Genomic DNA, 27975 nt, shown 5'->3' on the forward strand with positions numbered 1-27975 from the left:
TCTTGCAGTCTGTGAGCATGGGATACCTTTCCATTTATTTGTTTCTTCTTCAATTTCTTTCATCAGTCTTATAGTTTTCAGTGGAGATTTTTCACGTCTATGGTCAAATTTATTTCTAACTATTTTATTGTTTTTGATGCTATTGTAAATGGGATAATTTTTTTTTTCCAGATAATTTGTTGTTAGTGTATGGAAACACTATTGATTTTTGTTAATTTTGTATCCTGCAACTTTATTGAATTTGTTGATTAGATCTAACCGTTTTTTTGTGGCATCTTTAGGATTTTCTATATATAAAATCACATCATCCGCAAATAGAGACAATTTTACTTCTTCCTTTCCAATTCTGATGCCTTTTATTTCCTTTTCTTGCCTGATTGGTCTGGCTAGAAGTTCCAGTACTATGTTAATAGAAGTGGTGAGAGGAAGCAACCTTGTCTTGTTCCTGATCTTAGAGGAAAAGTTTTCAACCTTTCACCACTGAGTATGATGTTAGCTATGGGCTTATCATATATGGCCTTTATTATGTTGAGATACGTTCCTTCCATACCTAATTTGTGAAGGGTTTTTATCATGAACGGATGTTTAATTTTGTCATATGGCTTTTCTGAGTTTTTTGAGATGATCATATGATTTTTTTTCTTTTATTCTATTAATGTGATACATCACATTGATAAATTTGCATATGTTGAACCATGGTTGCATCCCAGGGATAAACTCCACTTGATCATGGGGAATGATCCTTTTAAGGTGCTGCTAAATTTGGTTTGCTAGTATCTTAATGAGAATTTTTGCATCTATATTCATCAGGCATATTGGCCTGTAGTTTTCTTGTAGCGTCCTTTTCTGGCTTTAATGTCAGGATAATGCTGGCCTCGTGAAGTGAGTTTGAGAGTGTTACCTCTTCTTCAAATTTTTGGAAGAGTTTGAGAATGGCATTAATTCTTTTTTAAACATTTGGTAAAATTTATCAGTGAGGCCGTCTGGTCCTGGGCTTTTCTTCATTTTTTATTACTGATTCAATCTCCTTACTCGTTATTGGTCTGTTCAGATTTTCTGTTTCTTCTTGATTCAGTCTTGGTTGGCTGTGTGTGTGTCTAAGAATTTTCCATTTCTTGTAGGTTGTCCAGTTTGTTGGCATATAGTTGTTCACAGTAGCCTCTTATGGCCCTTTGTATTTTTGTAGTATCAGTTGTAATGTCTTTTTCATTTATAATTTTGTTGATTTAGATCCTCTTTTTTCCCCTAGTTAGTCTAGCTAATGGTTTATCAATTTTGTTTTTAAAGAATCAACTCTTAGTTTTGTTAATCTTTTCTGTTGTTTTCCTGTTCTCTATTTTATTTATTTCTGCTCTAATCTTTACTATTTCCTTCCTTCTGCTAACTTTGGGCTCGGTTTGTTCTTAAGGCATACAGTTAGGTTGTTTGATATCTTGCTTCTTAATGTAGGCTTTTTTGCTATGAACTTCCCTCTTAGAATTGCTTTTGCTGCATCCCACGTCTTGGTATGCTGTGTTTCCACTTTCATTTGTCTCAAAATATTTTTTTTATTTCTCCTTTAATTTCTTCTTTGATCCACTGGTTGTTCAGGAGAGTGTTGTTTAGTTTCCATGTATTCATGAATCTTACAGTTTTCCTTCTGTTACTGATTTCTAGTTTCATACCATTATGGTCAGAGAAGATACTTGGTATGATTTCAGTTTTCTTGAATTTGCTAAGACTTGTTTGTGGCCTAATATATGGTCTATCCTAGAAATGTTCCATATGCACTTGAGAAGAATGTGTCTTCTGCTGTTTTCAGATGGAATGTTCTGTATGTGTCTGTTAGGTCCATTTGGTCTATAGTGTTGTTCAAATCCACTGTTTCCTTATTGATTCTGTCTGGATGATCTATCCATTGTTGAGTGTAGGGTATGGCCATCTTGGTGACATCACCTCTACTCAGCCTTTATCTCAGACTCAGACTCATAACGTTTGCCTCACAGATTTATTTTCAGGTTTAATCATAGGGAAAGTGCCTGGTGTGCAACAGACCCTAAATAAATGTCGGCTCCTTTCACAGTGTGGCTCAGCCGTCCATCCTCCTTCTCTCACCAGATAGACAGTGCTTCACACAAATCTCATTAGTGACTTTCCTGCACAAATACCCACACCTCTGCTCATGCCAATTCTGCCTAGAATGCCCTTCCCTGCCTGGTAAGCTCCTACTCATCCTTTAAAACCCAGCACAAACATCAGCCTTGTAAAAGCCTTACCAAACCACCACAAATTATCAGTCGCCACATGTGTCTCATGCTATGTAGCTCCTCACTCTCACATAGTGCTTCTCACATGGCATTTATTTGTTTACACATTGGCCTGTCCCACCTTGAGGGCAGGGACTCGTCTTATTCCTCGTTCAGGAACTCGTCTTATTCCTCGTTCAGGAAATGTTTGATGGAAAAAGAATTCAACATACTACCACTCAAATTATGAATGGGACCTTGACTGGTCTCCCAAGAGTTCAGCAAATACATTCCTAAAGCTTCTAAGAACCTTAAGGAAATTCAGTTTTCTTAGTACTATGATCTTAAAGCCTCTTCCCTCCTCTGACCCTGCCAGCTACCAGCTCAGGAAGCACCTGTCCCACCTTCTGCATATGAAGCAGCTTGGAGCCGGAGATATGGACAGATGGAACCAAGAGTGCATGGTATTGCTCCTCCAGGTCTGGAGGAAGGAACTGCAAGTAAAACCCCCAAAGATTATCCCAGTAAGCAGGACCACCAAGAGTCCATCCAAGGGCATCTCGGGCACAAAGTCCACCAGGCACTCAGTGCTCAAGCAAATCTATGGTAACTATCCTTCTGGGCACTTTGTAGTTTACAGTTAGCACCCCCAGAGAGTGTCACGTCATAATCTGGAATGGGATTTAATTACATTGGGCAAACATCCATTCAGGTAGGAACTTTATTATACCTCCAGGCACCAAGAGAATCCTCAGCACCACATTTAGTGCCTCCCTCCCAGCCATTCTGGGTCAGAATTGGTTTCATAAGACATTCTGGCATCACAACAAAGAGCTTCTCTGCTGGGCTCCATGACTGAAAGCCTCACCGTCTCTCCAGGCCATTGCTTGGGTCTTCCCCTTACATTGTCCTCTTGGAGGAACCCAGGCACAGACCAACCTTGCCTGCCTCACTTGGACCTTTCCTATGCTACGACAGTGCAGGGTTGTCCATCTGTGGGACTGCCCCAGACCGAGCACCGCAGTAAACACGCGTTTAGCAGATGAACTGCTCCACCTCTGGAAGAGCCCACCCAGAGAAAGGCAGCAGGCAACAAGTCTGGCTGGCTCCCGACAGAAGAAAGTTGAGCTGAGGCACCGTTAGAAACAATCTGTGAACAGGCAGGAAACTCTCAGGAGTTGACCTGGGTCTACATGGTATTTCCATACCATGCCTAATTTATCTTGGCAGACACCTGAAGCCTCAAGCCTTCACCTCAACAAAGAATTCAGAACCTGGTCAGGCCACAGCTCTCAGGGTCAGAGATACATGATTATTGTTGGTTGATTGCAGGTTGTTCTCAAGAAGGGAAAGTACATCATCCCACAAGATCTTCAAAAGCTCATTCTGTGCTGCGTCTCAACTCAGGTAAGGCAAACCACTGCACTGGCAAAAAAAACGTTAGAACAGAGATGGCCAGGGGTTCCCAAAGGTCATTTTGATTTCCACTAGGCATGGGTTTCATCCCCGTTTCATGGAGTTGTTACTGCAGTCAACATCTGTCTCTATAAGGGGCAAGTTATTTTCCAAATAAAAGCTAACATTACCTCCAGTAGAAACTTGTTCACATAAAGGAAGGGGGAAATGAAAATGCTATCGTTCTTCAAAGTAATACCTTGGGAATTCTTGTTTCATTTTGGTTTCACATTAGGATCCTCCAGTTCCTTCCCAAAGATGACAAAAAGTCCTTTACCACAAATTCTGGCTTTTGCCTTTTAGGACCTACTCCATAAAGATGTGTAATATTTAATAGCATGTTCAGCTCAGGCTCAGCTGTGCACATTTTCACTCATCCAAGAGCAGCTCAGGGAACTTTCTTTTCAGCCACAAGACAGGAGTGCTTTACTCAGAGCCCCTTCATTCACACCAGCATTAAATTTGGGTGATAAGTTCAGTGCTGTCAGCAGTTAATGCCAGGTCCAGGGTTGCTCGTGGGTGGCTATGGCAACACGCTCCCTCACCCTCCCTGATCCACAGTCATCCTGCAGGAACAGAGTGCAGCTGGGAAGGTGAACAATGACTGTCAGCACGAACTTTAACATTCATTTACTTTTTGATGGGGGGAAAACCTGGAGGTGGTGGGACGGGGTAATTACTGCCAAATCTTTGATAAGAGTTGGGCACTTCATGTAACACAGCCAAGCTGACCAGGGAGTCGTGGGTGGGGTGGTTAGAAACTTTCAAAAACATCAAGGCCCATAGTTCTATGTTAAAAAAAAAAAATTCTCATTATACTTGAGTGAATTGAAGATGTTTCAAAAACACAACTGTCATATATAACTATCAGAGTAGTACTTAAATAATTAAATAAATTAGATAATCAGAGCATTTTTCACTTAGTCCTGGATTTTTCTCGAGACAATCAGAAATCTTTAAAAGTGAGGGTGTTCAGCAGCATAAAATGAGAACAGAATAAACAAATTCAAAGAAATGCTTAATGGTTTCTTATGATTTCACATGAACAGCTTGTTTGCCTGACACAAATAATTCTGATTGGTTTGAAAATGGACAAGGACTGAAGAGAATCATTTCCTAAGCCTAAACTTGGGGGAACACAATGTTTTATTAGGCCCATCCACCCACATTCACCATGAGTAAGTGAAGGTGGCTAATGGTCAGACAGAGCTGCTAGCTAGTTAGCTGCCTGTATGTTTTATACGGAAAACATGAAATGAGCACGTGGACATAGATACAAGTTTCTGCAATGTGGAATCACAGGTGTCCAAATGAACCAAAAAGGAGAAGTCATTAATTTTGGTCTTCACCTTGCAGATACGTCAGTTCATTTTTTGCTTTGAGAATTCCATGGGGTAAGGATCTTCTCATTTGCTCACTGTTCTGTTTAGCTTTAGGAAGTCTGGCACATGGAAGGCGCTCAAATATTTGATGAGAGCTTCTTGCTCCCAGCCTCCACCTCGGGGGAGACTTCAGTAGTGCCTTTACCTCTTACGAGAGGAGCAAAAATGTACAAGACGATCTTTCAAAGAATTTGATGTATGTAAATAGTCATCTTGAGTGAAAAAAATCCATTCCAATGAATGGAATAACCATGGCTTAAGTGATTGCTAGTAACAGTACCCCCTGGTATGAACACAGGATATTCCTGCCCACCTACAGAAGGATATGCAGGCAACTCAACACTTGATACAGTACAGGCAGCAAAAAACACGCCAGAGTTCCAAACAGTAGTTCACCTTAAAATAACTTTATTGAAGTAACAGTAATAAAACCTGGAGAAAAAAGTAAGACAAGTGTTTGTAAGTTTTTAAGCAACTCACCTTTCATGTTGTGTCTTTGCTCCACAGTCTGGAGCAACACATGGCAGTATGGCCTCAGCAAGGTCTCAACCATTCGGGCCCCAGTGTCCTCATTTGTGAAATGAGAGGGCTGAGTGCACCACTAATGTCTCCCAACTGTGGCATTCTATAAGTTTGTAATTTCAAAGTCATGAAAAGGCCTAAAAAATCCATGTCAAGTTTAATATGCCCATCAGTCTATCATCTGCATAGTTTGCAAAGGAACCTATTTTCTAGAAAGGACTATATGGCCAAGTGTGTGGCACATGGAAAGTTAAGAGATAGGTACGTGTGTATGTAGGTTTGCGCTGTGTTATGTCAGAGAGAGACACCATACCAGTTATTCCAGGCAGACTGAAGACCCAGGTCTCACTTCCAGCTCCTCAAGCAGCCCCCCCGCCCCCAAGTCAAGGTTCTTCCTTGAAGAGATGTCATGTATCTCTGAGATGATGGAAAATGCAAGGCTGATACGTCATCCAGTTGCTACAATAAACTGCCCATCACTTTATTTAGCCCCACAGATAGTCCAAACCTAAACCCTTTTTTCTCACCACCAATGAACTCTTCCCTTCAGCCAACATCGTGAACATCAATCTGGTATTTGCTTTTAATAACCTGAATATCAATCTGGTATTTGTTTTTAACAGTGAGCAACTTGCAGTACATACACCTCTCTGAGAACAGTGGAAGATCAAAGAATTTTTCTTACAACCTGCAATCAGCTATTCAATCAAAAAACAAAACAAAAGCTTCGACCGCCTGCGGAGGAAGACTGTGTCCAGGGGCGCTGGAATAGCTAGTGCAGAGTGCTAATTCTCCGCTCATTATCTCCGACATCTTGGGAAAACGTTAATACCCATGCCTGCAGCCTTACTGGCCTGAAAACGTGTTAACAACTGAAAGAGAATGTCAGAATATTTTCTTTCTGCTCTCACACAGCACTGTTTTGTAAATTCTCTTAGCCTGAGCTCAAGGACCAGGGGAAACTATGCCTGTGCAAAACTGCCCAGCTGTCTGCCTTCACCTCAGTCACGACGGCTGGAAAGAAGAATTTATAATTAACGGTAAAGTCTAAGTAACACTAAGAACATAGGTGCTAAAGAGGCTGCTGGGTTGGGATTTCGGCCAGCCAGCTGCTGCTGGCCTGGTGTTTTGGTTCCAGTGAAGAACTGGAATCAGATGAGGAGGAGCCTGTCCTACAGTAGCTGCCTTGTTTCACTACTTTTCTGGAATCTAATGCAACAAACTTCCTTAGAGATACCGCATCCTGTTATTCCAACATTATTAGTTTTAAATTTTAGACCAGAATCATAATCCAGCCTTTGCTTTTAGAAACTGCAAGACCATAAGAGGTATACTGTTGATTCCTTACATTTACAGTTCCCATGTTGGCCTCTGAAGGCCACAGGTTGCTGCCTCGTCCTCTCAGAATGGTGTTCTCGTCGCTGAGCACCAGCAGCAGTATTGGGCACTAAGGAATCAGTCGGGCAGGTTTACAGACCAGACCATTCATGCACAAGGTTCCAGTCCAGGCCTTAACGTTCCACTTATATTTTCTGTCTGACCTGCAGAGGTGAGCAATCTTGTCAAAATGCCATCCCCCTATTGGCAGGAGAAACTGTGCTACCTGTAAACATTCTAGCTCTCTAAGAATGCCTGGTTTAAATTAAAATCCAGTGGTTGTCGGCTTCTTCACACTTTTAAGGGCAAAGCTGTAGGAAAGAATGCAGACAGGAGGCATAAAGAGTTACACATCAGGCTCACAAATATTCCTAGGACTGCTTCTATTTTCTTCAGATTACTGCCACCCTGTCCTGACAGAAATAGGAAACAGCAATAAAGTGTTAACTTAATTATCTTGATTGTTAGTTTGCTAATTATTTCATAATTATGAAAATATCATATAAATCACTATATATAGTTGGCAATTTTTAAAGAACTATAACGGCTCCTTAGTAGAACTCATTTGACAGCAGAGTTACCTAGATCAGACAAGCGCTGTTAGGTAAAGGAAAGTCCCAAACAAGCGCGGACTGTCTGCAGCTCCTGCCCCTGCCCGGAGGCTGGAACACCTCCGTGAACAACAGAGCTCCAGCCGCAGTGAGAAGCTGAATGTCATGATGGAGAAGGGAACAGCTCCCAAACAAAACAAAAGAAAAAACTGGTTTCTGCTGCTGTCTGCACGACCTGGAGCTGAGAACAAAGAATGAGGTTTGCCGAGATGGGATCACAACGCGTCAGCTAATTTCTTAGTAAATAACAGAAGATACCATATCATCAATCTGTATTTTGTAAATATTCAGTTACTATGAAATACAAAATACTCTACCACCTGTAACCAGGCACCACATGCGAGGCCAGGAAGCCAGGCTGCGTTATTTTCCTACCTTAGTGCAAAGGAAGGTTCACAAACAACTTCTTTAAAAGTTGAGCTTTAATGACAAACATTTAGTACATCAGTCTCTCTTCAAAATTAGATAGATGTGGATAAACAACTTCCGACAGGAGGCGCCACGGTGCTACTTCAATACACCGCGCTCAAGGCGCTGGGCCCCTGGGGGTGCCCGGTGACGCACACGCTGAAGCAATAGTGTAAGTCTGAGAGCCACTGCTCCTGAATGCCCCCGCTCTTCAGCGTCTGCAGAGAAAACAACAGCAATGTGACAACTGCACCCGAACCGCTGTGCTCCTCACCGTATTCTTCACACCCAAACGAACAGTATCCTCATCTGTAAGTCACCACAGGAAATCTTACTGGAAAAGGGGACCTATTAACTGGGCATTACCACAGGCAGCGAAAATTCCTAGTTACGACCTCAAGTACAAGTACTACCGGTTTCTCGTTTGGTCTGTGCCCTCCCATACATGCTAGAGACTAATGAAATTTCACCATCAACAATCCTACACTCCAGACTCCCCCCCCTTGGCATTCTAGTCTCTCGCTCTCTGCACTCAAATCAACTGAGAACACTTCCACAGAGCCGCCTGCCAAGTCCTGTCATTCTCTTCCTTATGGAGGTGAGCTGATTCTCTAACCTCAGAATAATCCAAATTCTTGACTTTTCTTCCCTTCTACTATTTCTGAATTATTATTATATATACCAATTAATAAACCCCCCCAATCAAATACCTATACAAAAAACCCTCTAACTCTCCCAAACCAAAAACACCAAAAGGAATCCTAGATAACAGAGCTGCCTCCACAACACAGAGAACCAAGCTCCAGACAAAGCTGAAGCTGTGACTTCCTTCTTCCAACTTCTTCTTACTCTCCGGTGAACTAAGTGACTAGAGATTGGCCTAAAATTTATTACTGCCAAATAATTTCCCTAATGACAGCTAGCATTTGGTGAGCACTTAATAAATGTTAGCTATACTAAAAACATTATTTGGATTATCTCATTTAACGGTCACCAAAACCCAAGGAAATTTCTATTATTTCCATTTCTACAGCTAGGAAAGGCAGCTTAAGTAGGTTTTTAAAAAACCTTGCCAAACTATCACAGTTAATCAAGTCTGTACCAGAAGCCAGGCAGGAATAACTCTGATGCCTGTACCTTTCCCAACGAGCTGCCTGCCACCTTAATTCAGTTTCAGTATTTTAAGGCTTTTCTTAGATTCTTAGATCAAAGACATTGCCCTGGCTAAGTGACAGGTACTAGACTGCAGGGGAAGTCCTGGGAAGTCACCATACTGAGCTTAATTCCAGGAATCAGGAAATGCACAGAAAGCCTGGCTCCCCGAGAGCACCCCCATGCCTTATCCATGAATCCTTTCTAGTAGTGACAGTACAGAGCCTCGTCCATGCTTCTTACCATGATATTCTTGATGACCTGCTGCACCAGGACGGCGTTGGCCAACATGTGAGTCCTGAGGGGTGCGTGCTGAAGCAGCAGGCGAAGCAGCTGGCCCACAACAGGGAGCTCCTCAGGCCCAGCTCTGTTCACCCGCAGGCTGTGCAGCATCAACCTGAGGACTCGAGGCAGGAGAGCCAGGACGGAGACACAGACCCCCCAGAGCTTGTCCCTAGAATAAGAGAGACAGAAATGCATCAGTGAGCCAACACACACAGGGGGAAAAGTGCCCTTTCCACACTTCCCAAAACTGAAAATGTCCTTTTAAGAAACACGGTGTTCTGATTAAAACCCCATAACCCAAAAATAAGATAAAAATAAGAACCGGGTTTCATCAGAGCTAAATAAGCAAATTCAGTGAAGAATTAGCTGCTCCTCGCTATTTAAAGGGTTCCAGGAAGCCTAGCAACCAGCACTGTCCCAGGCTTAACATTCAAGACATTCTTGAAGCCCTAGTGATCATGTATAACAGAGAACTAGCCAGAGAACAGAATGAACACGCATCCTGTTACCTAGCACTGAACCTTATTCAACTGTCTTACATAACACCAAAAAGGAAAAGAGTATCCCACTAGGAAAAAGGGAAGAAAAGAACCTCATAAAGGTCTAAAGTAGCTTCACCTAGGACCTGAATTCTGAGCCTCTTTAATGTTTTAGAACAGGGCAGATTTACAGAGAAGATGGACTCAAAGGAACCAAAAAGGATTCAGAAAGTAGCAAGTAAGGGGACTACTGCTACACTACTAGTCACAGAAGGCCAGAGACAATAAAGCCAAATTTCACTCAACATCATTCTCTTGGTGTCTTTATAGAGCAGGAACAAAACTGCTTTATGACAGAGGTGAGGCGACTGGTAGCTACACTAACCACATTCTAGAACAGTGTTAATAGAGCAATATCTGTTTAGAGGAAGAGGCCACTGGCTGCTAATGGCTCTGACCTTAGTCTGTCACAGTTTCTGTACCAGGACTGTGTAATCCTGCCAGGCCCCCAATCTTTCTAAGAGAACCTGACTACTTCCAGATGTAGAAGGAGCGGCCCGTTCACCGTCTGACCAGCCTCCTCAACTTCACATACAGCAATTGCATCAAAGGTGGACACTGAATCCATTCTAAGCCAACTAGATCCTCTTCTTTGAAGAGACTTTATTCAGCCTGTTGACTCACGCAAAGCCAGGCTAGGATAGCCATGTGCAAGGAAAAAAGAGAAAGCCAAGACCGTAGACATTGCTAATAAGGAGGCAAAGGCTCACAGATAGCCTATACAATCCAGAAGAAAAACAAAAAAATACAGAAAGCTACTTTGCTTCCTGCTGGGTTTCAAACTCCTACTGCTACAATACCTAGCCCTTGGGTTTTATAAGCTACTCCTGTAAAGGTGCAATATATTCATTTTCTACTTTAACTTGACTGGATTTCAAATAATTGCTGATCAACACTGTGCTAAAAGGACTTATGGATTCTACATCACACCAAATAGAAGTCCAGTGAATAGATGAGTAAAGTTCAGGATTCCACCTTCACACACCACAATTAAAGAAAGCTGTCAAGCCAAAGAGAAATACAAGAGACCTGGGTACCACAAGTGATGGGAGAAAGAGCATATGAACAGCCATTCTTAGGGTTTTCTAAGAGTTGTCACGTACAAGAATAATTTTGTTCATTCTATAAAGTGTTCAAAGGACATAACTGGGACCAACGAAGCTGAGGTTTCAGTTCGAGATAAAGCAGTGGTTCTAAAGCACGCTACAGAAACTGAAGGAAGTTCAACATCTTGCATACAATTGTCAGTTCAGCTAACTCTGTAAACTTCTGATATATTCCGATCAGATAATACCAACCTCGCCTTCTACTCCAAACACAGAGAAATACAGATAAAATAATTTTTAAAAAGATACAGAGCCAAGGTCAAAAGCCAGAGTGGGTGAAACCTCTAGGTGCCAGAAACAGACAGAACTCATATAAAGATTCCCAACACGCGTAGAGAACTGGATGTAGGATTTTAGGACTGGGTTTTCATGAGCTAACAGTGTTAGAAGCTGAGGCTTCAGGCCCCAGGTGTGGGAGAGAGGAAGCTAGAACTGGGCTCCCTGCATAGAGCTGGAAGCCAGGAAAATGCAAATGTGACCTCGCTGTCCCATAGCGAGGTCTACACAGAACTCTCATAAAAGATGCACTCAAGAGTACAGGTACACAGCCCAAAACACGAGTCTCTTCAACCCCGTGAATGACAATCTCCTGAGTTCCACCTGCTCCCCAAAATAAGGGAGAACTCCTACACCAGAGAAAAAAGGAACGTGCAGAACAAACTGACAGGAGCTTTAAAGCAACACCATAAATCGAGAACAAGGAAGAATGACAAAGAGCCAAATAAAAACGCAAAATAGATCAAAGAAAACAAAATAACTGATAAAAACTTAATAGAAGGGTTAAATAAGAGAATTAGTAAAGTGGAAGATGTTAAAAGATAGAGGACAGAATGAGAAGCTCCCTGTTTAAAAAGTTTTTATTATTGTTTTTTAATTATTATTTTTTTTTGAGGAAGATTAGCCCTGAGCTAACATCTGCTGCCAATCCTCCTCTTTTTGCTGAAGAAGACTGGCCCTGAGTAGCATCCATACCCATCTTCCTCTACTTTATATGTGGGATGCCTGCCACAGCATGGCTTGACAAGCAGTGCACAGGTATGCACTTGGGATCTGAACCGGCGATCCCTGGGCTGCCGAAGTGGAACGTGTGAACTTAACCGCTGGGCCACTGGGCCAGCCCCTAAAAAGAGTTTTTAAAAGGAGAGAATAGAAACGATGGTGGAGGTAATAGAAATAATAACAGTACTTCCCAGACCTGAAGAAAGACAGTGAGTCTTTAGGGTAAAGGAGCACACTAGTCTCAAGCAGGACAAATAACAACAAACCTACACTAACACATCCCAACCTAAAACACAACAAAGATAAAGAAACAGTAGAACCTTAGAAAAGAATAGATTACTACCTACAAACCAAGAGGGCTCAAACAGTAGATTTTTCATTACTGACAATGAGTCCAGAAGACAAGAGGAGAGTTCAAAGTACAGTGGCCACAGTTTTAAAGACTCAAATTGGTCAAGCCCGATTTTTTGGCCAGCACTTGTGAAATCAGAGCTTCCCAGTCAATCAACTGGCACTCTCATTATTTGTAATCTTACAGACACCTTCTCCAGGGGGTAGGAATAGCCCCAAAGGGAAATTTAAGCATCTAAGACTCTGGCTGCCAACACTTCATTGTGACTAAGTAATGTCATTCTGAGAGATGCATAGGATCCTGGTAATATCAACCTTTCCACTACCCAGTATAAAACACTTTTAAAACCAGACATTTTAGGGGGGCCAGCCCCGTAGCAGAGTGGTTAACTTCGTGCGCTCCGCTTCAGTGGCCCAAAGTTTCGCCGGTTCAAATCCTGGGCGGGGACATGGCACCACTCATCAAGCCACGCTGAGGTGGCATCCCACATGCCACAACTAGAAGGACCCACAACCAAAAATACACAACTATGTACCGGGGAGCTTTGGGGAGAAAAAGGAAAAATAAAATCTTTTAAAAAAAACTAGACATTTTAAACAGGCAAAAACTATTACACACATTGAATTTTGTCCAGTCCAGCCACATAAAGTCAAGGCAGGAGGTTCCACTATAAGAAACTACAAGAGATCTTTGAAACTTCTCATCAAAGTGTTTAATAAAAGGGCTATATTTCAAGTGACAGGAAATGACCAACAGCAATATACACATTTCACAAATGGGAATGCTTATTATAAAATTTTTAGAACCCTGAGAAGTTCCTTGCTATTTATAAAGCCTTTTCTTGATCTATCAGACCCAAAGTTCGATGATGTAAAAGAAAAATGCCATCAAATCTGTTTATATGTAAATTTTATAGCATTTTTACAGTGAAATCTACAAAATTTTAGATATATACACACACACAAACACACATAGCAGAAAAAATCCAAATGTCTGTTGACAGTAAAATGGATATGTTATGGTACCTTCATATAACAGAACACTATAGAGCAAGGGCCCTGTACCACAGCCAGTGCAGCTCACAGCCTGTATTTGTAAATAAAGTTTTATTGGAGCACAGCCACACCCATTCATTTACATGTTATCTGTTGCTGCTTTCACACCACCAGAGCAGTGCTCAGTAGCTCTGACAAGAGACTTTATGGCCCAAAATACCTAAAATATTTACTATCCGACTCTTTAGAGAAAGAAGTTTGCTGACCCCCCACCCCAGTATAAAGAAACAAAAATGAATGTAACATATTTTTGAATCAACATGAACGACTCTCACAGTCATGAGAATCAAATCACAAAAAATGCATATGATTCCTTTTATATAAAATTCTTAAAATATGCAAAAGCAAAAATGATACTGTTTACAAGTACACATAAAATTTTTTAATAAAAAGGCAAGGAAGCAATTAACTTCCTTCCAGTGATCTCTGGGGGATATAGAAGAGAAACGTAACTACGGATGGTCAAGGAGAGTGTGTGTGCTGACAATGTTCTATTTATTTCTGAAACTGGAGGTTGATTAAATGGATGTTCAGTTTATACTTACTCTTTAAACTACATAAATGTTTTATACAATCATATGTATGATATATTTTTACGACAGTAAAAGTTCAAAAAAGACTAGAAAGGCAAACATCAAAATCTTTACAGGTGATTGAATGATTTTTATTTTTTTATATTTACTCATCTGTTAGATTTTTCAAAAACCTTCTGCAATGAATTGTAACAGGCATATCAATAAGAACATAAGCATGAGAATATTTTTTAAAATTAAAGTAAAATCTTCCAAAGTATCTAGAAGCTTTAGTCTGAGTATTATATAGGAGCAGAAACACTGACTAATTAAAAACACTAGCATCTTAGAAAAATTTCCTTAAATCCAAGAATATAAAAATTTCACTCTGCTAGTTCTAATGAAGCCGAAAACAAAACACAAAGGCTTGTACTAATAAGCCCATCCTTCTAAAGGCAGAACTTTTTCTTGCTAGACCTACAGCCATGTTAATAAGGAAAGCTCTTGAGAAACTTTATAACGCCATCTAACTTTTCAAATTTGTAGCTTTAAGGAAAAAACAAAAACTAAGAATTCTCACAACACAAAGGGGATTCATGAAAGAACAAAGAAAAAGCCAACTAGATTTATACAAACTGTGAAAGAGAATTTAAGATGTTGCCAAAATCTAATTCTCTTTCATGCTCTTATTTTTTAAAATTTATTGATTGATAATTGACTGGGGGAGAGGGGAGTGGAACAGGTAGGGGAAAAAATTATAGCTGAAGAACACAAAAACTATTACCTCTTTCTTAGATGTTCTGCTTCTCCTTTCTCTAAAGTGAGCAGAAAATAAAGAAGACTGTAGCAACAAGAAGCCAGAAAGGGCAGCAGAGTCTCGCTCAGTACACACGTATGATCCAGGAGCTTACAGATAACACCCAAGACACAGCCAGCTGTGCTATCAGGAATTACAGTCAGCCCAACCTAGGTAGAGAAAAATGAGATTAATGACCTCTTCACAGCACACCCTCTCCCCACGATAAAACCAAACCCCATTACCTGGAGACTATCTAATACATGCCACCTGCCACATCTTAAGATCCTGTTTTCCTTTGAGAATTTAATTCCTACATTAAATGACTTTGAAAAGATGCAAGCTCAAGAAGTACTATTAACCCAATCCATTGCCTCCCCTTCAAGACCAAGTCTTCTAAAATTTTCTAGATGTTACAATTTCTACTGGTCAGAAATACCATTATTTAAAAGTATTCTTTCGTGCATCCAAAGAAAATCTTGATAAAAAAAAAAATCACACATATCATATGATATTTAGATAATTCAGACTAGAAAACTCTAATATCTGGCACCTCCCCCATCCCTGGTAATTAAACGTACAAATCAGAGTTCATTTTACAATTAGCCTTCCCCTGCCCTTTGATTAGCTGGTCATTCAGACATGACTAAAGAAAATGCCTGTACTGGAGTCAGTAAGATATTACTATACTTGACACTTGACTGCTTCACTGCCCCCAAACCCAGATAAGGACATCATGGCATGCTAATTCATCTGGACTATACAATATAAACTGTCTTTAAGGTGGCCTCTAACCTGTAACTGTATGTAAGCATGGTTTAAATCTCCTGGAAACTACTGCTGAGTAATCCTAAAAAAAACCTGCAGGCAGTGAGGTCTTAACCTTTCCATCAGCCTGTCTGAAAATAGTGGCCAAGACAGACTGGCCTGTTGCTATTTTACTAGAATAATGAATGTAGTCAAAGGAGGGCACAGATTTCTGGAGTGCAGGTTAAAAAAAAGTGGGGATCTTTGGAGACACACGGGCTAAGGATTGGAAGTTTGAGAGCAGGGAGAAAAGAGCACTGGGAATTCAAAGCAGTACTCTTCCAACTTAAGGAAAATAATATTTTAAGAAAAGAGGGAATAGATACGCCTGAAAAATTATCCAAACAGGTGAAAGTCCCTGGAAGATAAAGTTTGTGATCCCTTCCTTGCACTTAATAAATTATTATAATAAAAGCCAGAGGTCAAAGTGGAAACACTGGAAGAAGTTAAAAGCAAAAACCCAGGCATACCTAGTGTGAATTTAATACCGAGGGAACAAGAGACTGGCCAGAAGACAAGTCAGGCTCATGGCTGAGCTCCCTGCTTCCAGTGACTAGGCCTTGAGCCTGCCAGGTGACATCCCAGCTTTAGACCCCAAAGCTCTAGGTGAAAATTAGACCCCAGTCTGGATGCTGGATTCACAATACACTGACACCAGACACATGTTAATTAAAGCATTACAAGACAGAAGGATCTGAGGTAGAATTTCAAGGTCCTTCATTGCACAGATGTAGAAAGTAAGGTCCTGGGAAAAGAGATTTTCCCAAGGGCACAGAATTAATTAGTTAGCAGCCAGGAAAAACACCAAGATTTCTCAGTTCTTGCCACAGCATCATGCTGTGAAAGGCCATGGAATGTATTAAGCTTAGACTTCTGAAGACTCACTCACTCCTTGGCTATGGCAAACCCAATCTTTACCAATGAATCTCTTTTTTTGTGTAACAGAAAAAAAATTTAAGTATATTTACCAAATGCTTACTGATGGCACTTTGCAGGATGTCAAAGCTCTGGCTTCGGGCAGGAATAACCAATAAACTGTGACAAACTGTCTGTCAGAAAAGGAGAAAACCAGTAACCAAATGGGGACATTTTAGGTCAGAAACAAGTTCAACAGATTTTTTTTTAAACCTACCTGCTCTACATGTTAATAGGTTTCCAACAAAAAATGACTGTGAAGATGCAAATGTCAAAGGTCAAAACAATCAAGCCTCAGATATGGGTTAGTTTTCCAAATAATTCATTCATTAAACATCTACTGAGCACTGAAGCTAGTCCTGTTAGGTGCCACGCCCAGGAATGAAATAATGAGAAACTCTTGCTTCTCACAGCCCTCCAGTAGCTTACAACCTGCCAAGGCAGAGACTCTATTCCTATGAAGTGAGTGCTACGATAGAAAGATCTGAGCCATGTGAACAAGGGGCTGACACCCATTTGGTGGAAAAACATATAGAAAAATACTTATGATCCAGAAAATACCAATATTCTCCCTGTTCAAATTAATTTTAACACTGCCTCATTTCCCCAAAGGTAAAAGAAAGAGAACAGTTTAGAGGAAAAGAAGAAAAATATGAAGTGGGAAGCAAATCCCCAATAGTTTTAATTTTCTAAGTTCTCAAGTAAAGAAGAGGGAAGGACAGCATCAAGTCCTTCAGAGACATTAGAACACAATTCCAGAAGCTGATGGAGTATCGTGCCAAAAATGAAATATGCATAAAAGTCACAGGGAGAGACAAAAATAAGACTGGTAGAAAGAACAGTATCACTCAGGAAGAGGTCAAGCTAAAATCAAGAGAACTGTCAATCAACCCTCAAAAATCAACAGCTCTATGCATTATTTCTCTGTAAAACCTCTTGTAGACTGCTATCACCCAGAGTTTTCATATGGCAATTTTTCTTATCTTTTAAACCTGTAAGTAACAATGTAAATATATTTCCAATGCCATCTTCCAATGGCATTGCAATGCCAATGCTTCAAAATGAGCAGTGTGTATTTTCATTAATAAGAGGTAAATATGTCTGAAAAGGCCCATTCAATAATAACCACTTAATCCTTCCTGTTTTTTTTTTTTTTGCTGAGGAACATTCAGTCTGAGCTAACATCTGTTGCCAATCTTCTTCTTTTTGTATTTGGGTCGCCGCCACAACATGGCCACCAATGAACGGTGTAGGTCCCTGCAGGTCCCTGCCCAAGAAGTGAACTCAGGCCCCTGAAATGGAGCAAGCCCAAACTTAACCACTAGGCCACAGGACCAGCCCCCTTAATCCCTTCCCTTTTGCCTCCACTTCCCTTCCTGGACAATTCAGTTGTAAAGCCATTAGGTGGAGCCGAACTACGTAAACGTCAGCACTGAAGTGGGTGAGAGCTGCAGTGGCCCAGAGCAGGCTATCTGTGAATAAATAGAGGCAGACTGTCCCGAGAGTTGGAGTTCAAAAGGGGTGAGGAAGATGCCTGTGTGGGTGAGGGATGGCACCAAAAGGAGATAGATCATGGACAGAGGAACTGATCAAGTAAATATATTAAATATAATGGAAGCCAGGTTTCTCACTATCAGAAAAAGCAAGAAGAGGAAAAGGAGACAACTAGAAAGAACCCTGTGGTGTTAAATTCCTGATTTCTGTCCAGGGAGAGAGTCTGGGAGCAGCAATATCCAATAGCAACGACCACATCTCGACTCCAGAAGTCGGTTTCTAAAAGACCATTCTCCACTTAAAGGAAAACTGGGCTTTTTAAAGAAATACCTTATTATAGGGCTGGGACAGGGAAAACACAATGTGAATCTAGAACACTTTGTGCTACAAAAAATAAGGAAGTATTAAAAGAAAAATGAGGACACGTCAAAAGGACAAAGAAGCCACCTTTAAGGGAGTGTCAATGTCAAATATGAGAGCATCAAAATAAGGATAGTAATGGGGCCGGTCTGGTGGTGCAGTGGTTAAGTTCGCACGTTCCGCTTGGCAGCCCGGGGTTTGCCGGTTTGGATCCTGCGTGCGGACGTGGCACTGCTTGGCACGCCATGCTGTGGTAGGCGTCCCACATATAAAGTAGAGGAAGATGGGCATGGATATTAGCTCAGGGCCAGTCTTCCTCAGTAAAAAGAGGAGGATTGGCAGCAGTTAGCTCAGGGCTTATCTTCCTTCAAAAAAATAAAATAAAATAAAAATCTTTAAGAAAAAAAAAGGATAGTAAGGAATTGTAACCCACTGACTATAACAGGAAATCATACTAACACAAGTAAATAAATGAAAAACAAAGACTAAAAAAGGAATGGGATATTTACATTGTTTCCAAGTATCTCCTCATAAAATATCAATTACAAAAGGGAAACTGTAAACAGTGGAACAGGTGGGCAGACACCACTTAATCAAGTGATCAAAGTGAATTTCTAGGGGCTGGCCCCCCTGTGGCCGAGTGGTTAAGTTCCCACGCTCTGCTGCAGGCGGCCCAGTGTTTCGTTGGGTCGAATCCTGGGCACAGGCATGCCACTGCTCATCAAACCACGCTGAGGCAGCGTCCCACATGCCACAACTAGAAGGACCCACAATGAAGAATATACAACTATGTATTGGGGGACTTCGGGGAGAAAAAGGAAAAAAAGTAAAATAAAATCTTTAAAAAAAAAAAAAGTGAATTTCTAGTGGGACAAATCAAAACCATGCACTACCTGACAGGATGCAATCAGAAACCACAGCATCACTTGAGACATTCCCGTCAAATTTGTATAACCTGAATCTACCCATGAGGAAACATAAATCAAAACCAAATTGAGGAAAATTTAACGAAATAACTGTCCTGCGTTCTTCAAAAGTGTCAGGGTCAACGAAAGATAAGGAAAGACTGAGCAACTATTCCAGATCAAAGGAGACTAAAGAGACATTACAACTAAATGCAATGAATGATTTCAGATGGATCTTTTTGCTGTAGAGGATGTTACCGAACAACTATTAGATGACAGCAATATACTAATGTTAATTTCCTGATTTTGATGACTATGTTGTGTTTATGTAATGGAATGATCTTGTTTTTAAGACATATACACTAAAGTATGGGCTATGGGCATTATGTCAAATAGTCTAGGAAAACAAAAGTTCTTTGTACTGTAGTTGGAATTTTTCTCTAAGTTTCAAATTGTTTCAAGATAAAGGTAACCAAGTATCAATATAAATACATATATGTGTACATACACAAACATACACATATGCAGGCAGTCCTCACTTCTGCACATTACTATGTTAACAGAAACTTGCACATATCAGAACCCTGACCCCGCACTGCAAAGTTCCAGAAGAGGCATGGTAATTTGGTCCCATGGGGAAATTAAGGGGTTTTTTTTTTTCAAATAAAAAAATAAAGACTTATTTTTCTTAAGGTTTTGTACATTTAATTTCTAGGTTGAAGTATTTTCCACCTAATTTTATCAGACTATATACAGAAATGTCATGCACCTAATACTTTTTATAAAGTCATTATTCATAAAGCCATCTTCAATATCTCTCAGTAATGTTTTATAGTTGTCAGTGTCTTCAGAGGCTCTCAACAATTCTCTGGTGAAATTCTCCTTTAACCTGTATTCATGGTGTGTGTGTGTGTGGGTGTGTGTGTGTATGTGTGTAGAGTTCAGAGTCTGCACTGAGAGCTGTGTGTCCACTGAAGCCCCAACCCACTTCCCAGTCAGGAATTTTACCTAATCATTGTTTCTTTAGCACCATGAGCCACAGAGGTTACTGGCTTAGCTTTTAAGCCTCTCTGCTTCTGCAGCTTAAGAATTGGGGAAGTGCTGGGTGGGGAGGGGAATCAGACCTCTCTGAGCTCTCCAATTTTCTCAATTCAGCCCTGCAAAAAGATGGTCAGAAGGTTGGCAGGATTCTCTGTCCTCCGATAGAAGCCATTTGACAAAGCCAAATTCTTATCCTCTTGCCTGAGAGAGACCAGTCTCCTCAGGTACACTGCTGAATAAAGGCTGTGCAGGTACAAGGTGAAATTCCATGAGGCCAAAGAACAAGCAGAAGCTGTGAGCAAAACAATTCCCAAAGCTCCAAGAGAGCAGAGAGATGTCTGAGTTCTAACTAGCCAGGACAGAGAGTCTTCACAGAGCACTCAGGTCACTGAGATGATATTCAGAAAGAGAACACATTAATAATAAGGCTAAATTAAGGGCAGCGGTTGGCAAATTTTTTCTGTGAAGGACTAAATATTTAGACTTTGCAAGCCACATACAGATTCTGTCACATATTCTTTTGTTTTGTTTTAACAACTGTTAAAAAACTGTAAACACTACTCTTAGCTCAAGCGTGGTACAAAAAACAGGGCCAACCTGGACTTGGCCTACAGGCTGTAGGTCGCTGACCCTTGACTTAGCCAAGGCTACTTGGTCTAATAAACCACCCAACAAAACTTAAAAACAAGACCGAAAAGGATAAAGCTGATACTCAGTAACTTGACTGCCTGCCAGAACAACGCAAAACACTCTTTAAAGGAAGACAACAAAATCTACCACATAAAATTTCTGTTGTCCAATATCCACTCAAAAACTACTAGACATGGCAAGAAGCATGAAAACGTGCCACATAACCAGGAGAAAAATCAATCAACATAAATGACAGAGATGAGAGAATTAGCAGACAAGAACTTTAAAACAACCATTATAAATATGTCCAAGTAGTTAAAGAAAAGTGACTGTAAGTAGACACATAGAAGATAAACAAAAAAAAGTTCTTGAGATAAAAAATACAATATCTAAAATTTAAAATTCATTGGCTAGTCTTTGTTCAAAGATGACATGACCATCTATGTAGAATATCTGAAACAACCGACAAAAAAACACCTGGAACTAATGAGCAATTATACCAAGGTTGCAGGATACAATGATAATATACAAAAGCCAATCACTTTCCTATATATCACCAATGAACAAATGAAATTTGAAATTAAAAACACAATACTATTTTCATTAGCATTACATTACCTTACCAAAAAAGAAATACTTAGGCATACATCTAACAAAATATGTATAAGACCTATATGAAGAAAACTACAAAACTCTGATGAATGAAACTGAAGAACTAAAGAAATGGAGGATGTTCCACGTTCACGGACAGGAAGACTTAACGTTGTCAAGATGTCAGTTCTTCACAACTTGATCTATGGATTCAATGCAAAACCAGCCAAAATCCCAGCAAGTCACTTTGCAGATAACCACAAACTGATTCTAACAGAGGGAGGGAAAAGACCCCGAATAGCCAACACAATCTTGAAGAACAAAGTCAGAGGACTGACACTACCCTACTTAAAAAATTACTATAAAGCAACAATAATCAAAACAATGTGGTATTGGTGAATAGACCAATAGATCAATGGAACAGAACAGAAAGCTCAGAAAGAGACCCCCCCCCCAGTCAACTGATCTTTGACAATGACGCAAAGATCATCTTCTCAATGAATGGTGCTGTAACAATTAGACATCCATATGCAAAAAAAATGAATCTTGACACAAAAATTACAGCCCTCACAAAAATTAACTCAAAATGGATCTCAACAGACCTAAACGTAAAATGCAAAACTTTAAAACTCTTACAGATAATAATATAAGGAACCTAGACGACCTTGAGTATGATGATGACTTTACAGGTATAACACCAAAGGCATAACGCATAAAAGAAATAATTGGTGAGACAGGTTTCATTAAAATTAAAAACTTCTGCTCTGCAAAAGATAATGGCAAGAGTATAAAAAGACAAGCCACTGACTGGGAGAAAAATCTTTGCAAAAGACATCTGATAAAGGACTGTTAAAACTCAATAATAAGAAAACGACCCAATTTAAAAAATGGGCCAAAGACCCTAACAGACACTTCATCAAATAAGACATATGGCAAATAAGCATATAAAAAGATGCTCCACATATATGTTACCAGGGAGATGCAAAATAAAACAATAGTAAGATACCACTACACACCTATTAGAATGGCCAAAATCTAGAACACTGACAACACCAAATGCTGGCAAAGACAGAGAACAACAGAAACTCTCATTCACTGCTGGTGGTAATGCAAAATGGTACAGCCACTTTACAAGACAGTTTGGGGATTTCTCACAAAATTAAACATACTCTTACCATATGATCCAGCAATCACTCTCCTTGTTATTTACCCAAAGGAGTTGAAAACTTATGTCCACACAAAAACCTAGACATGGATGTTGGTAGCAGCTTTATTCAATAACTGCCAAAACTTGGAAGCAACCAAGATGTCCTTCAGTAGGTGAATGGATAAAAAAACTGGTACATGCAGACAATGGAATATTATTTAGTGCTAAAAAGAAATGAGCTATGAAGCCATGAAAATATATGCAGGAACCATAACACCAATAGTGAACCGCAATGTAAACTATAGACTTTGGGTGATTATATCATGTAGATTCGTTCATTGTAACAAATGTACCACTCTAATAGGGGGAGGTTGATAATGGAGGAGGCTATGCATGTGTAGAGGGAGCAATTACATAGTATCCTGCAGAAAAGATCAGTGAACTTGAATATGCAGCATACTTTCTAAAACAGAAAAAAGGTAAAAAAAAAAAAAAAAATCCAAAAAACAAAAGACAGTTTCAAAGGCCTGCAAGACAACATCAAGTCGTCTAACACACATGTAGTTGGAGTCCCAAAGAAGGAGACCAAAATATTTTTTGAAGGAACAATGGCTGACATTTTTCCCCAAATAAACTACAAACCTAATAAAACACTTAGCAAATATCAAGCTAAGAAAAACACCAAGGCATGAACATAAACTGCTGAAAAGAAGTGACAAAAGGAAAATCTTAAAAACATGTAGAAAAAAAGGATATAGAGAAAAAGAGACACATTATCTAGAGAAAAGCAAATGACTTCACATCATTACACATTACCTTACGGTAGGAAGTGCTACAGTATCATTTGAAGGTAGGCTGTGTTAAAGAGCAAACACTTAAAAACATAAAACAAAGAGGTACAGCTAATATGCCAAAGTGGAGATAAAATGGAATGCTAAAAATAGTCAAACTATGAAAAAACTGAATCAATCACGGTATCTTACAACAATGGAATAATAGTACAAAGCTATGAAAAAGAATGCTTGCACATTAACATAGACGTCTTAGAGTACACTGAGTAAAAAGCAAATTACTGAAAAAGATTTTTTCACTTTTAAAAAGCTCAATACCATGTAAAACTAGACAATATGCTTTGGAGTTACATGCTAATATGGTAAAACTACAAAGAAGCAAGAGTATGATAAACAAAACTCAATATAAGTGTTACTCTAAAGGGAAAGGGGAAAGGCAGATAGAGGTTTCAAAACTAATGAAAAATGGTCTCTTTCTTAAACTGGATGTCCTATTATTATTCTTCAGAGCTTACCCATGTTAAAAAACATTCTTTTACAACCATTCAATATTTTATAAATGACAATGAACATTAACCCTAAGACCTTTCATTGGCCCTGGAATAGAAACCTCCACTGGGGAAGGTATCGCTGTCCTGTTAACTACTGTTGCCACTGATCGTGCAACTCTCCCTTTAGTGCTGAGAAGGAATGATCACAGAGGGTCTAAGTGTAAACAGCAAGGTCCAGGTTAGTGTAGAGAGTATGCTATTTCTAGAAGAGGGGCAAAACAAAAAAATACATGTAGTCATTTGTGAAGCCACAGAAGATATCTGAAAGATTATGTTTAGAAACGGGGGAAGGAAAACGGGTGGCTGAGAGAATCGGACCGGAGAAGATTTTTTTACTATTACCCTTCTGTTCTTCTGAATTGTACTTGTGAATAATCCCTAATCCAAAAAAAGTCTGATTTTTAAAAAATCACTTCAGCCTAGGAGGATAAAATGGTAACAAAACAACTAAGGGAACAGGACTAAGCAATCCCATCCTACTCACTAATAACGTGCTCAAATGAAATAATTAGAAAAATTAATTTTTACACTAAGGATGTCAAAAACTGTATGTTTCAAATACTTTCACACAAAACGGCGAACTTAAAAATAGCAAAGTTTATCCAAAGTAAATTGAAATCTTTGCTTATGAACCTCAAAGACAAAAAATGGACTCTCAGATTTTTCCTAATTTACGTCAGTTTTTCAAAGACAGCAGCTTTGAAGTTTATTACATGTCCTCGCCAAATATTCACTTCAGAAATATAGCTGATCACATTTTCATGATAACTGTATTTTGGCTTTACACAAATGATGTGCTTATGAAAACTTAAAATTACCAGATAAAGGTTATGTGAGTTGTCCAAATTATCAAACTAGACACTGGCAAATCTGTGCCTGGAACCTGGGGCCCACCAATCCCCATACAATACTTTCTCCAATACATCATGATAGTTTAAACACATTAGAAATGGTCTGTCCTCTAAAACAGCTACTCTCACTACTGTTGGCAAACACAAACCCCTCAATCTAGTGTTTAAGGCCTTAACCTCAGTCTACCTTTCTTAGCTCTCTTCATTGACTATGGAATAAAAAGTACTATGGAATAAGGTAAAATTCTAGATATTAAATGATTAGGTTGGTTACCCAACACGTTATTTTTTTTCACTTATTAAAATCCAGTAATTTTGGAGAACCTACATATAAATACAGTACCAGGCACTAGGGTAACAGAGAAAAGATAAATGTCCTTGGCATGACCTAAGCATTGGGATCAGAGTCAAACAAAGCCATGAGAGAAAACTGTTAAATATCGACAAAGGCCACAGCCCCCCTAAGAGATAGGAAGAACATGAAGAATATTCAGAACAGAATCAAAGAAGTGAACAGATCAGTTGAATAAAATTAAGTGGTATAGCAATAAAACAGAAGTTTAACTTAAATCTAGAAACTACCCTGTTGAGAACACTGACAAAGAGGTTAAAAAAAAAATAGACTTTAGCCTAGCAAATAGGAGTTATGAGGAAAGAACAGAGTCAGGGTCCTGGCCAGAGGCCTTCTGAATCATTAAACAAAAATTAGCCAGTAGAGAACATATAACCTAAGAATTTGCAAGAAAGGTTCAAACCAAAATTACGTGGAATGACACAACTGCATTCTTACTGGGCAAGCACCTTTCAATGCAAGGAAACAAACTGAAGAAATAAATAACAGAAATAGAGTAATATACACCAGAACTGGGCAGAGTAAGTTAGGCGGTGATAAATTCACAACAGCTGAGTTAACTCATCTGCATTATCCTGAATTGTGGTCAAGGGGCCAAACCTTTGTAGCCAAATCAACCAGTCATTGGATGAGGGCTGCCCCTAGGAAGGAGCCTGATGGATGAGTACTGTCTGCCAACAAGCTCCCCAACAGATGGAAACTTAGTTCTCATTCCTGAGGGAGAGAATTTGAAAGATGGTGCTGTACGAAGACACTGAATTCACCTTTTCCTGCGAACACAACAAACCTACAGCTACCTGTGGGACAACTTCCTCTGAGAGAGACCTGGAAACTGGATGAAAAGAACCCCTGCAACAAGGACAACACAGACAGGGGTGGAAAGGCAGAAATACAGCTCTGCTGAGGAAAAAACCAGACCCCAGCATCAGTGCTTCACAGCCGGGTGATCTCAAAAGACTGGAGCTTTTCCCAAAAGAGTGGGAGATCTGAGCTCCAGAGTGGGCATCTCAGTCCTTGGAATCAGCACAACTGAGGTGAGATCCCATAAAACCTGGCTGTGCTAACTTTGCAAACCAACTGGGAATGTGCCCAGGAAGCTACGTAACTTCAGAGAAAGAAAAGCCTGCTCTCCTGCTCTTAGAGGGCCCATACACAGATTCACCCAAATCAGAAACCAGCACAAAAACACCAGACAGAGAAGGGCATTCATTGTTCACGGGTAAAAAGGACTTACTCACTAAGTCAGAGTGCATCTTGGAGAGGCAGGAGGTGGAGCTAGACCCACACCCCCTAGGAGCTGAGATACTGGTGGATGCCATTATTGTGACCTAGTTAAGTCGTGCTGACAGACAGTGGCGACCTCCCATTGGATTCATTCCTCTAGCTTGTTAGCACAAGGGTCTGCCCTGCCCACTAGAGCACCTAAGGCAATCTAGCAAGTGCAGCCAGGGCAGGCAAGCTGCCCCAACGACTGGCCCCACCCAGCAGCACGCCAACTTGTCAGCCTGTGGGGGGCTGGGGGAAGCATGTGGGACCTCTGCAGCAAGGCGAGTGGGTCTACATAGGTTGGGTGTGTGGGCCCCAAGGTGGCAGGGCATGTGGGCCCACAGCAGACTTGTGCCACAGGCCATTGCAAACACAGCGGATCCGCCCCAGCTTCCGAAGCCTGAAACAACTGTGCCTGAGGCAGCTGTATACCACAGGGCAGCATAGCTAGACCTGGTCAGAGGTCTGCTCCACTCAAAAGAAAGCCACAACAGCCTTGCTGCAGTAATTGTGAGCCCCTGAGCCCAGCAACCAGCCACACTGCAGATCTGACTCACTTAAGAGCAAAACAGGAGCAGCTGTTTGCTATTAGACCCTGCAGCCAGCCATGCCAGGACTTGCCCTTCTCAATAAAGTGACCAGCGACCAGAGCAGCTGTTGCACCTTACACCCAGCCGGTCCAGGGGCCAGCCTAGCTTATCCATGCAAATGCAACAACAGCAACCACACCACAAGAGAAAGGCACACACAGCCCTCATGGGACACTCCTGGAACATTAGGCATAGGTGACAAGATGGGAGCATGCTGCTGGGCCCAATAAGGCATCTCTTATGTAAGGCTACACATCCAAGACCAGGAACGATAGCTGATCTATCTAATATACAGAGATAAGCACAGAGAAGGAGGCAAAATGAGGAGACAAAGGAATACGTTCCAAATAAGGGAACAAGACAAGTCCTCAGAAAAAGAACTAAATGAAAGAGATAAATAATCTACCTGATAAACAGTAAAAACTACTAGTCATAAGGATGCTCAATGATCTTAGGAGAAGAACAGATGAACACAATGAGAATTTTAACAAAGACTTGGAAAATATAAAAAAGAACCAATCAGAACTGAAGTATAATGGAAATGAAAAATTCACTAGAGGGAATCAACAGTACAGTATATGACACAGAACAGATCAGCAATCTGGATGAAAGAGTAGAGGAAATCACTCAAGCTAAACAGAAAAAAGAAAAAAGGATTAAAAGGAAAGAGGACAGTCTAAGGGACCTCTGGGACAACAGTAAGTGTACTAAATCTGTATTATAGGTGTCCCAGAAGGAGATGAGAGACAAAGGGGCAGAGAACTTATTTGAAGAAATAATAGCCAAAAACTTCCCTAACTGGGGAAGGAAATGGACATCCAGGTACAGGAAACACGGAGCACCAAACAAGATGAACCCAAAGAGGCCCACATCAAGATACATTATAATTAAAATGTCAAGAATTAAAG

At 40.3% G+C, this 27975-nt stretch overlaps 2 protein-coding genes across 13 annotated transcripts in view; one reads left to right on the forward strand and one right to left on the reverse strand.

The window, feature by feature from the left end:
* Positions 1–27975, forward strand: part of INVS (inversin) — a 223785-nt gene that overhangs the window by 134441 nt on the left and 61369 nt on the right. For 2 of the 3 annotated variants that reach the window (XM_008518004.2, XM_070595259.1), the window contains 3 exons: positions 2602–2831; positions 3558–3632; positions 6208–7416. The exons of the other annotated variant lie outside the window; for it this stretch is intronic. In XM_008518004.2, coding sequence (XP_008516226.2) covers positions 2602–2831; positions 3558–3632; positions 6208–6356 — 454 coding nt within the window. In that variant the 3' untranslated portion in view covers positions 6357–7416. Of the gene's footprint in view, positions 1–2601; positions 2832–3557; positions 3633–6207; positions 7417–27975 lie in introns of those variants that run through there. 3 annotated transcript variants of the gene reach the window in all.
* Positions 7977–27975, reverse strand: part of TEX10 (testis expressed 10) — a 56129-nt gene continuing 36130 nt past the window's right edge. For 5 of the 10 annotated variants that reach the window (XM_070595261.1, XM_070595265.1, XM_070595264.1 and 2 more), the window contains 4 exons: positions 16552–16632; positions 14765–14946; positions 9376–9586; positions 7977–8198 (listed from right to left, as the gene is read on the reverse strand). In XM_070595261.1, the coding sequence (XP_070451362.1) occupies positions 8085–8198; positions 9376–9586; positions 14765–14946; positions 16552–16632 (588 nt within the window). In that variant the 3' untranslated portion in view covers positions 7977–8084. The remainder of the gene's footprint in view (positions 8199–9375; positions 9587–14764; positions 14947–16551; positions 16633–27975) is intronic. The other 5 variants (XM_070595267.1, XM_070595270.1, XM_070595269.1 and 2 more) reach the window with 1 other exon arrangement.

Source organism: Equus przewalskii, chromosome 26, assembly GCF_037783145.1.
Source record: "Equus przewalskii isolate Varuska chromosome 26, EquPr2, whole genome shotgun sequence".
In the NCBI taxonomy this organism is placed as follows: Eukaryota; Metazoa; Chordata; class Mammalia; order Perissodactyla; family Equidae; genus Equus; species Equus przewalskii.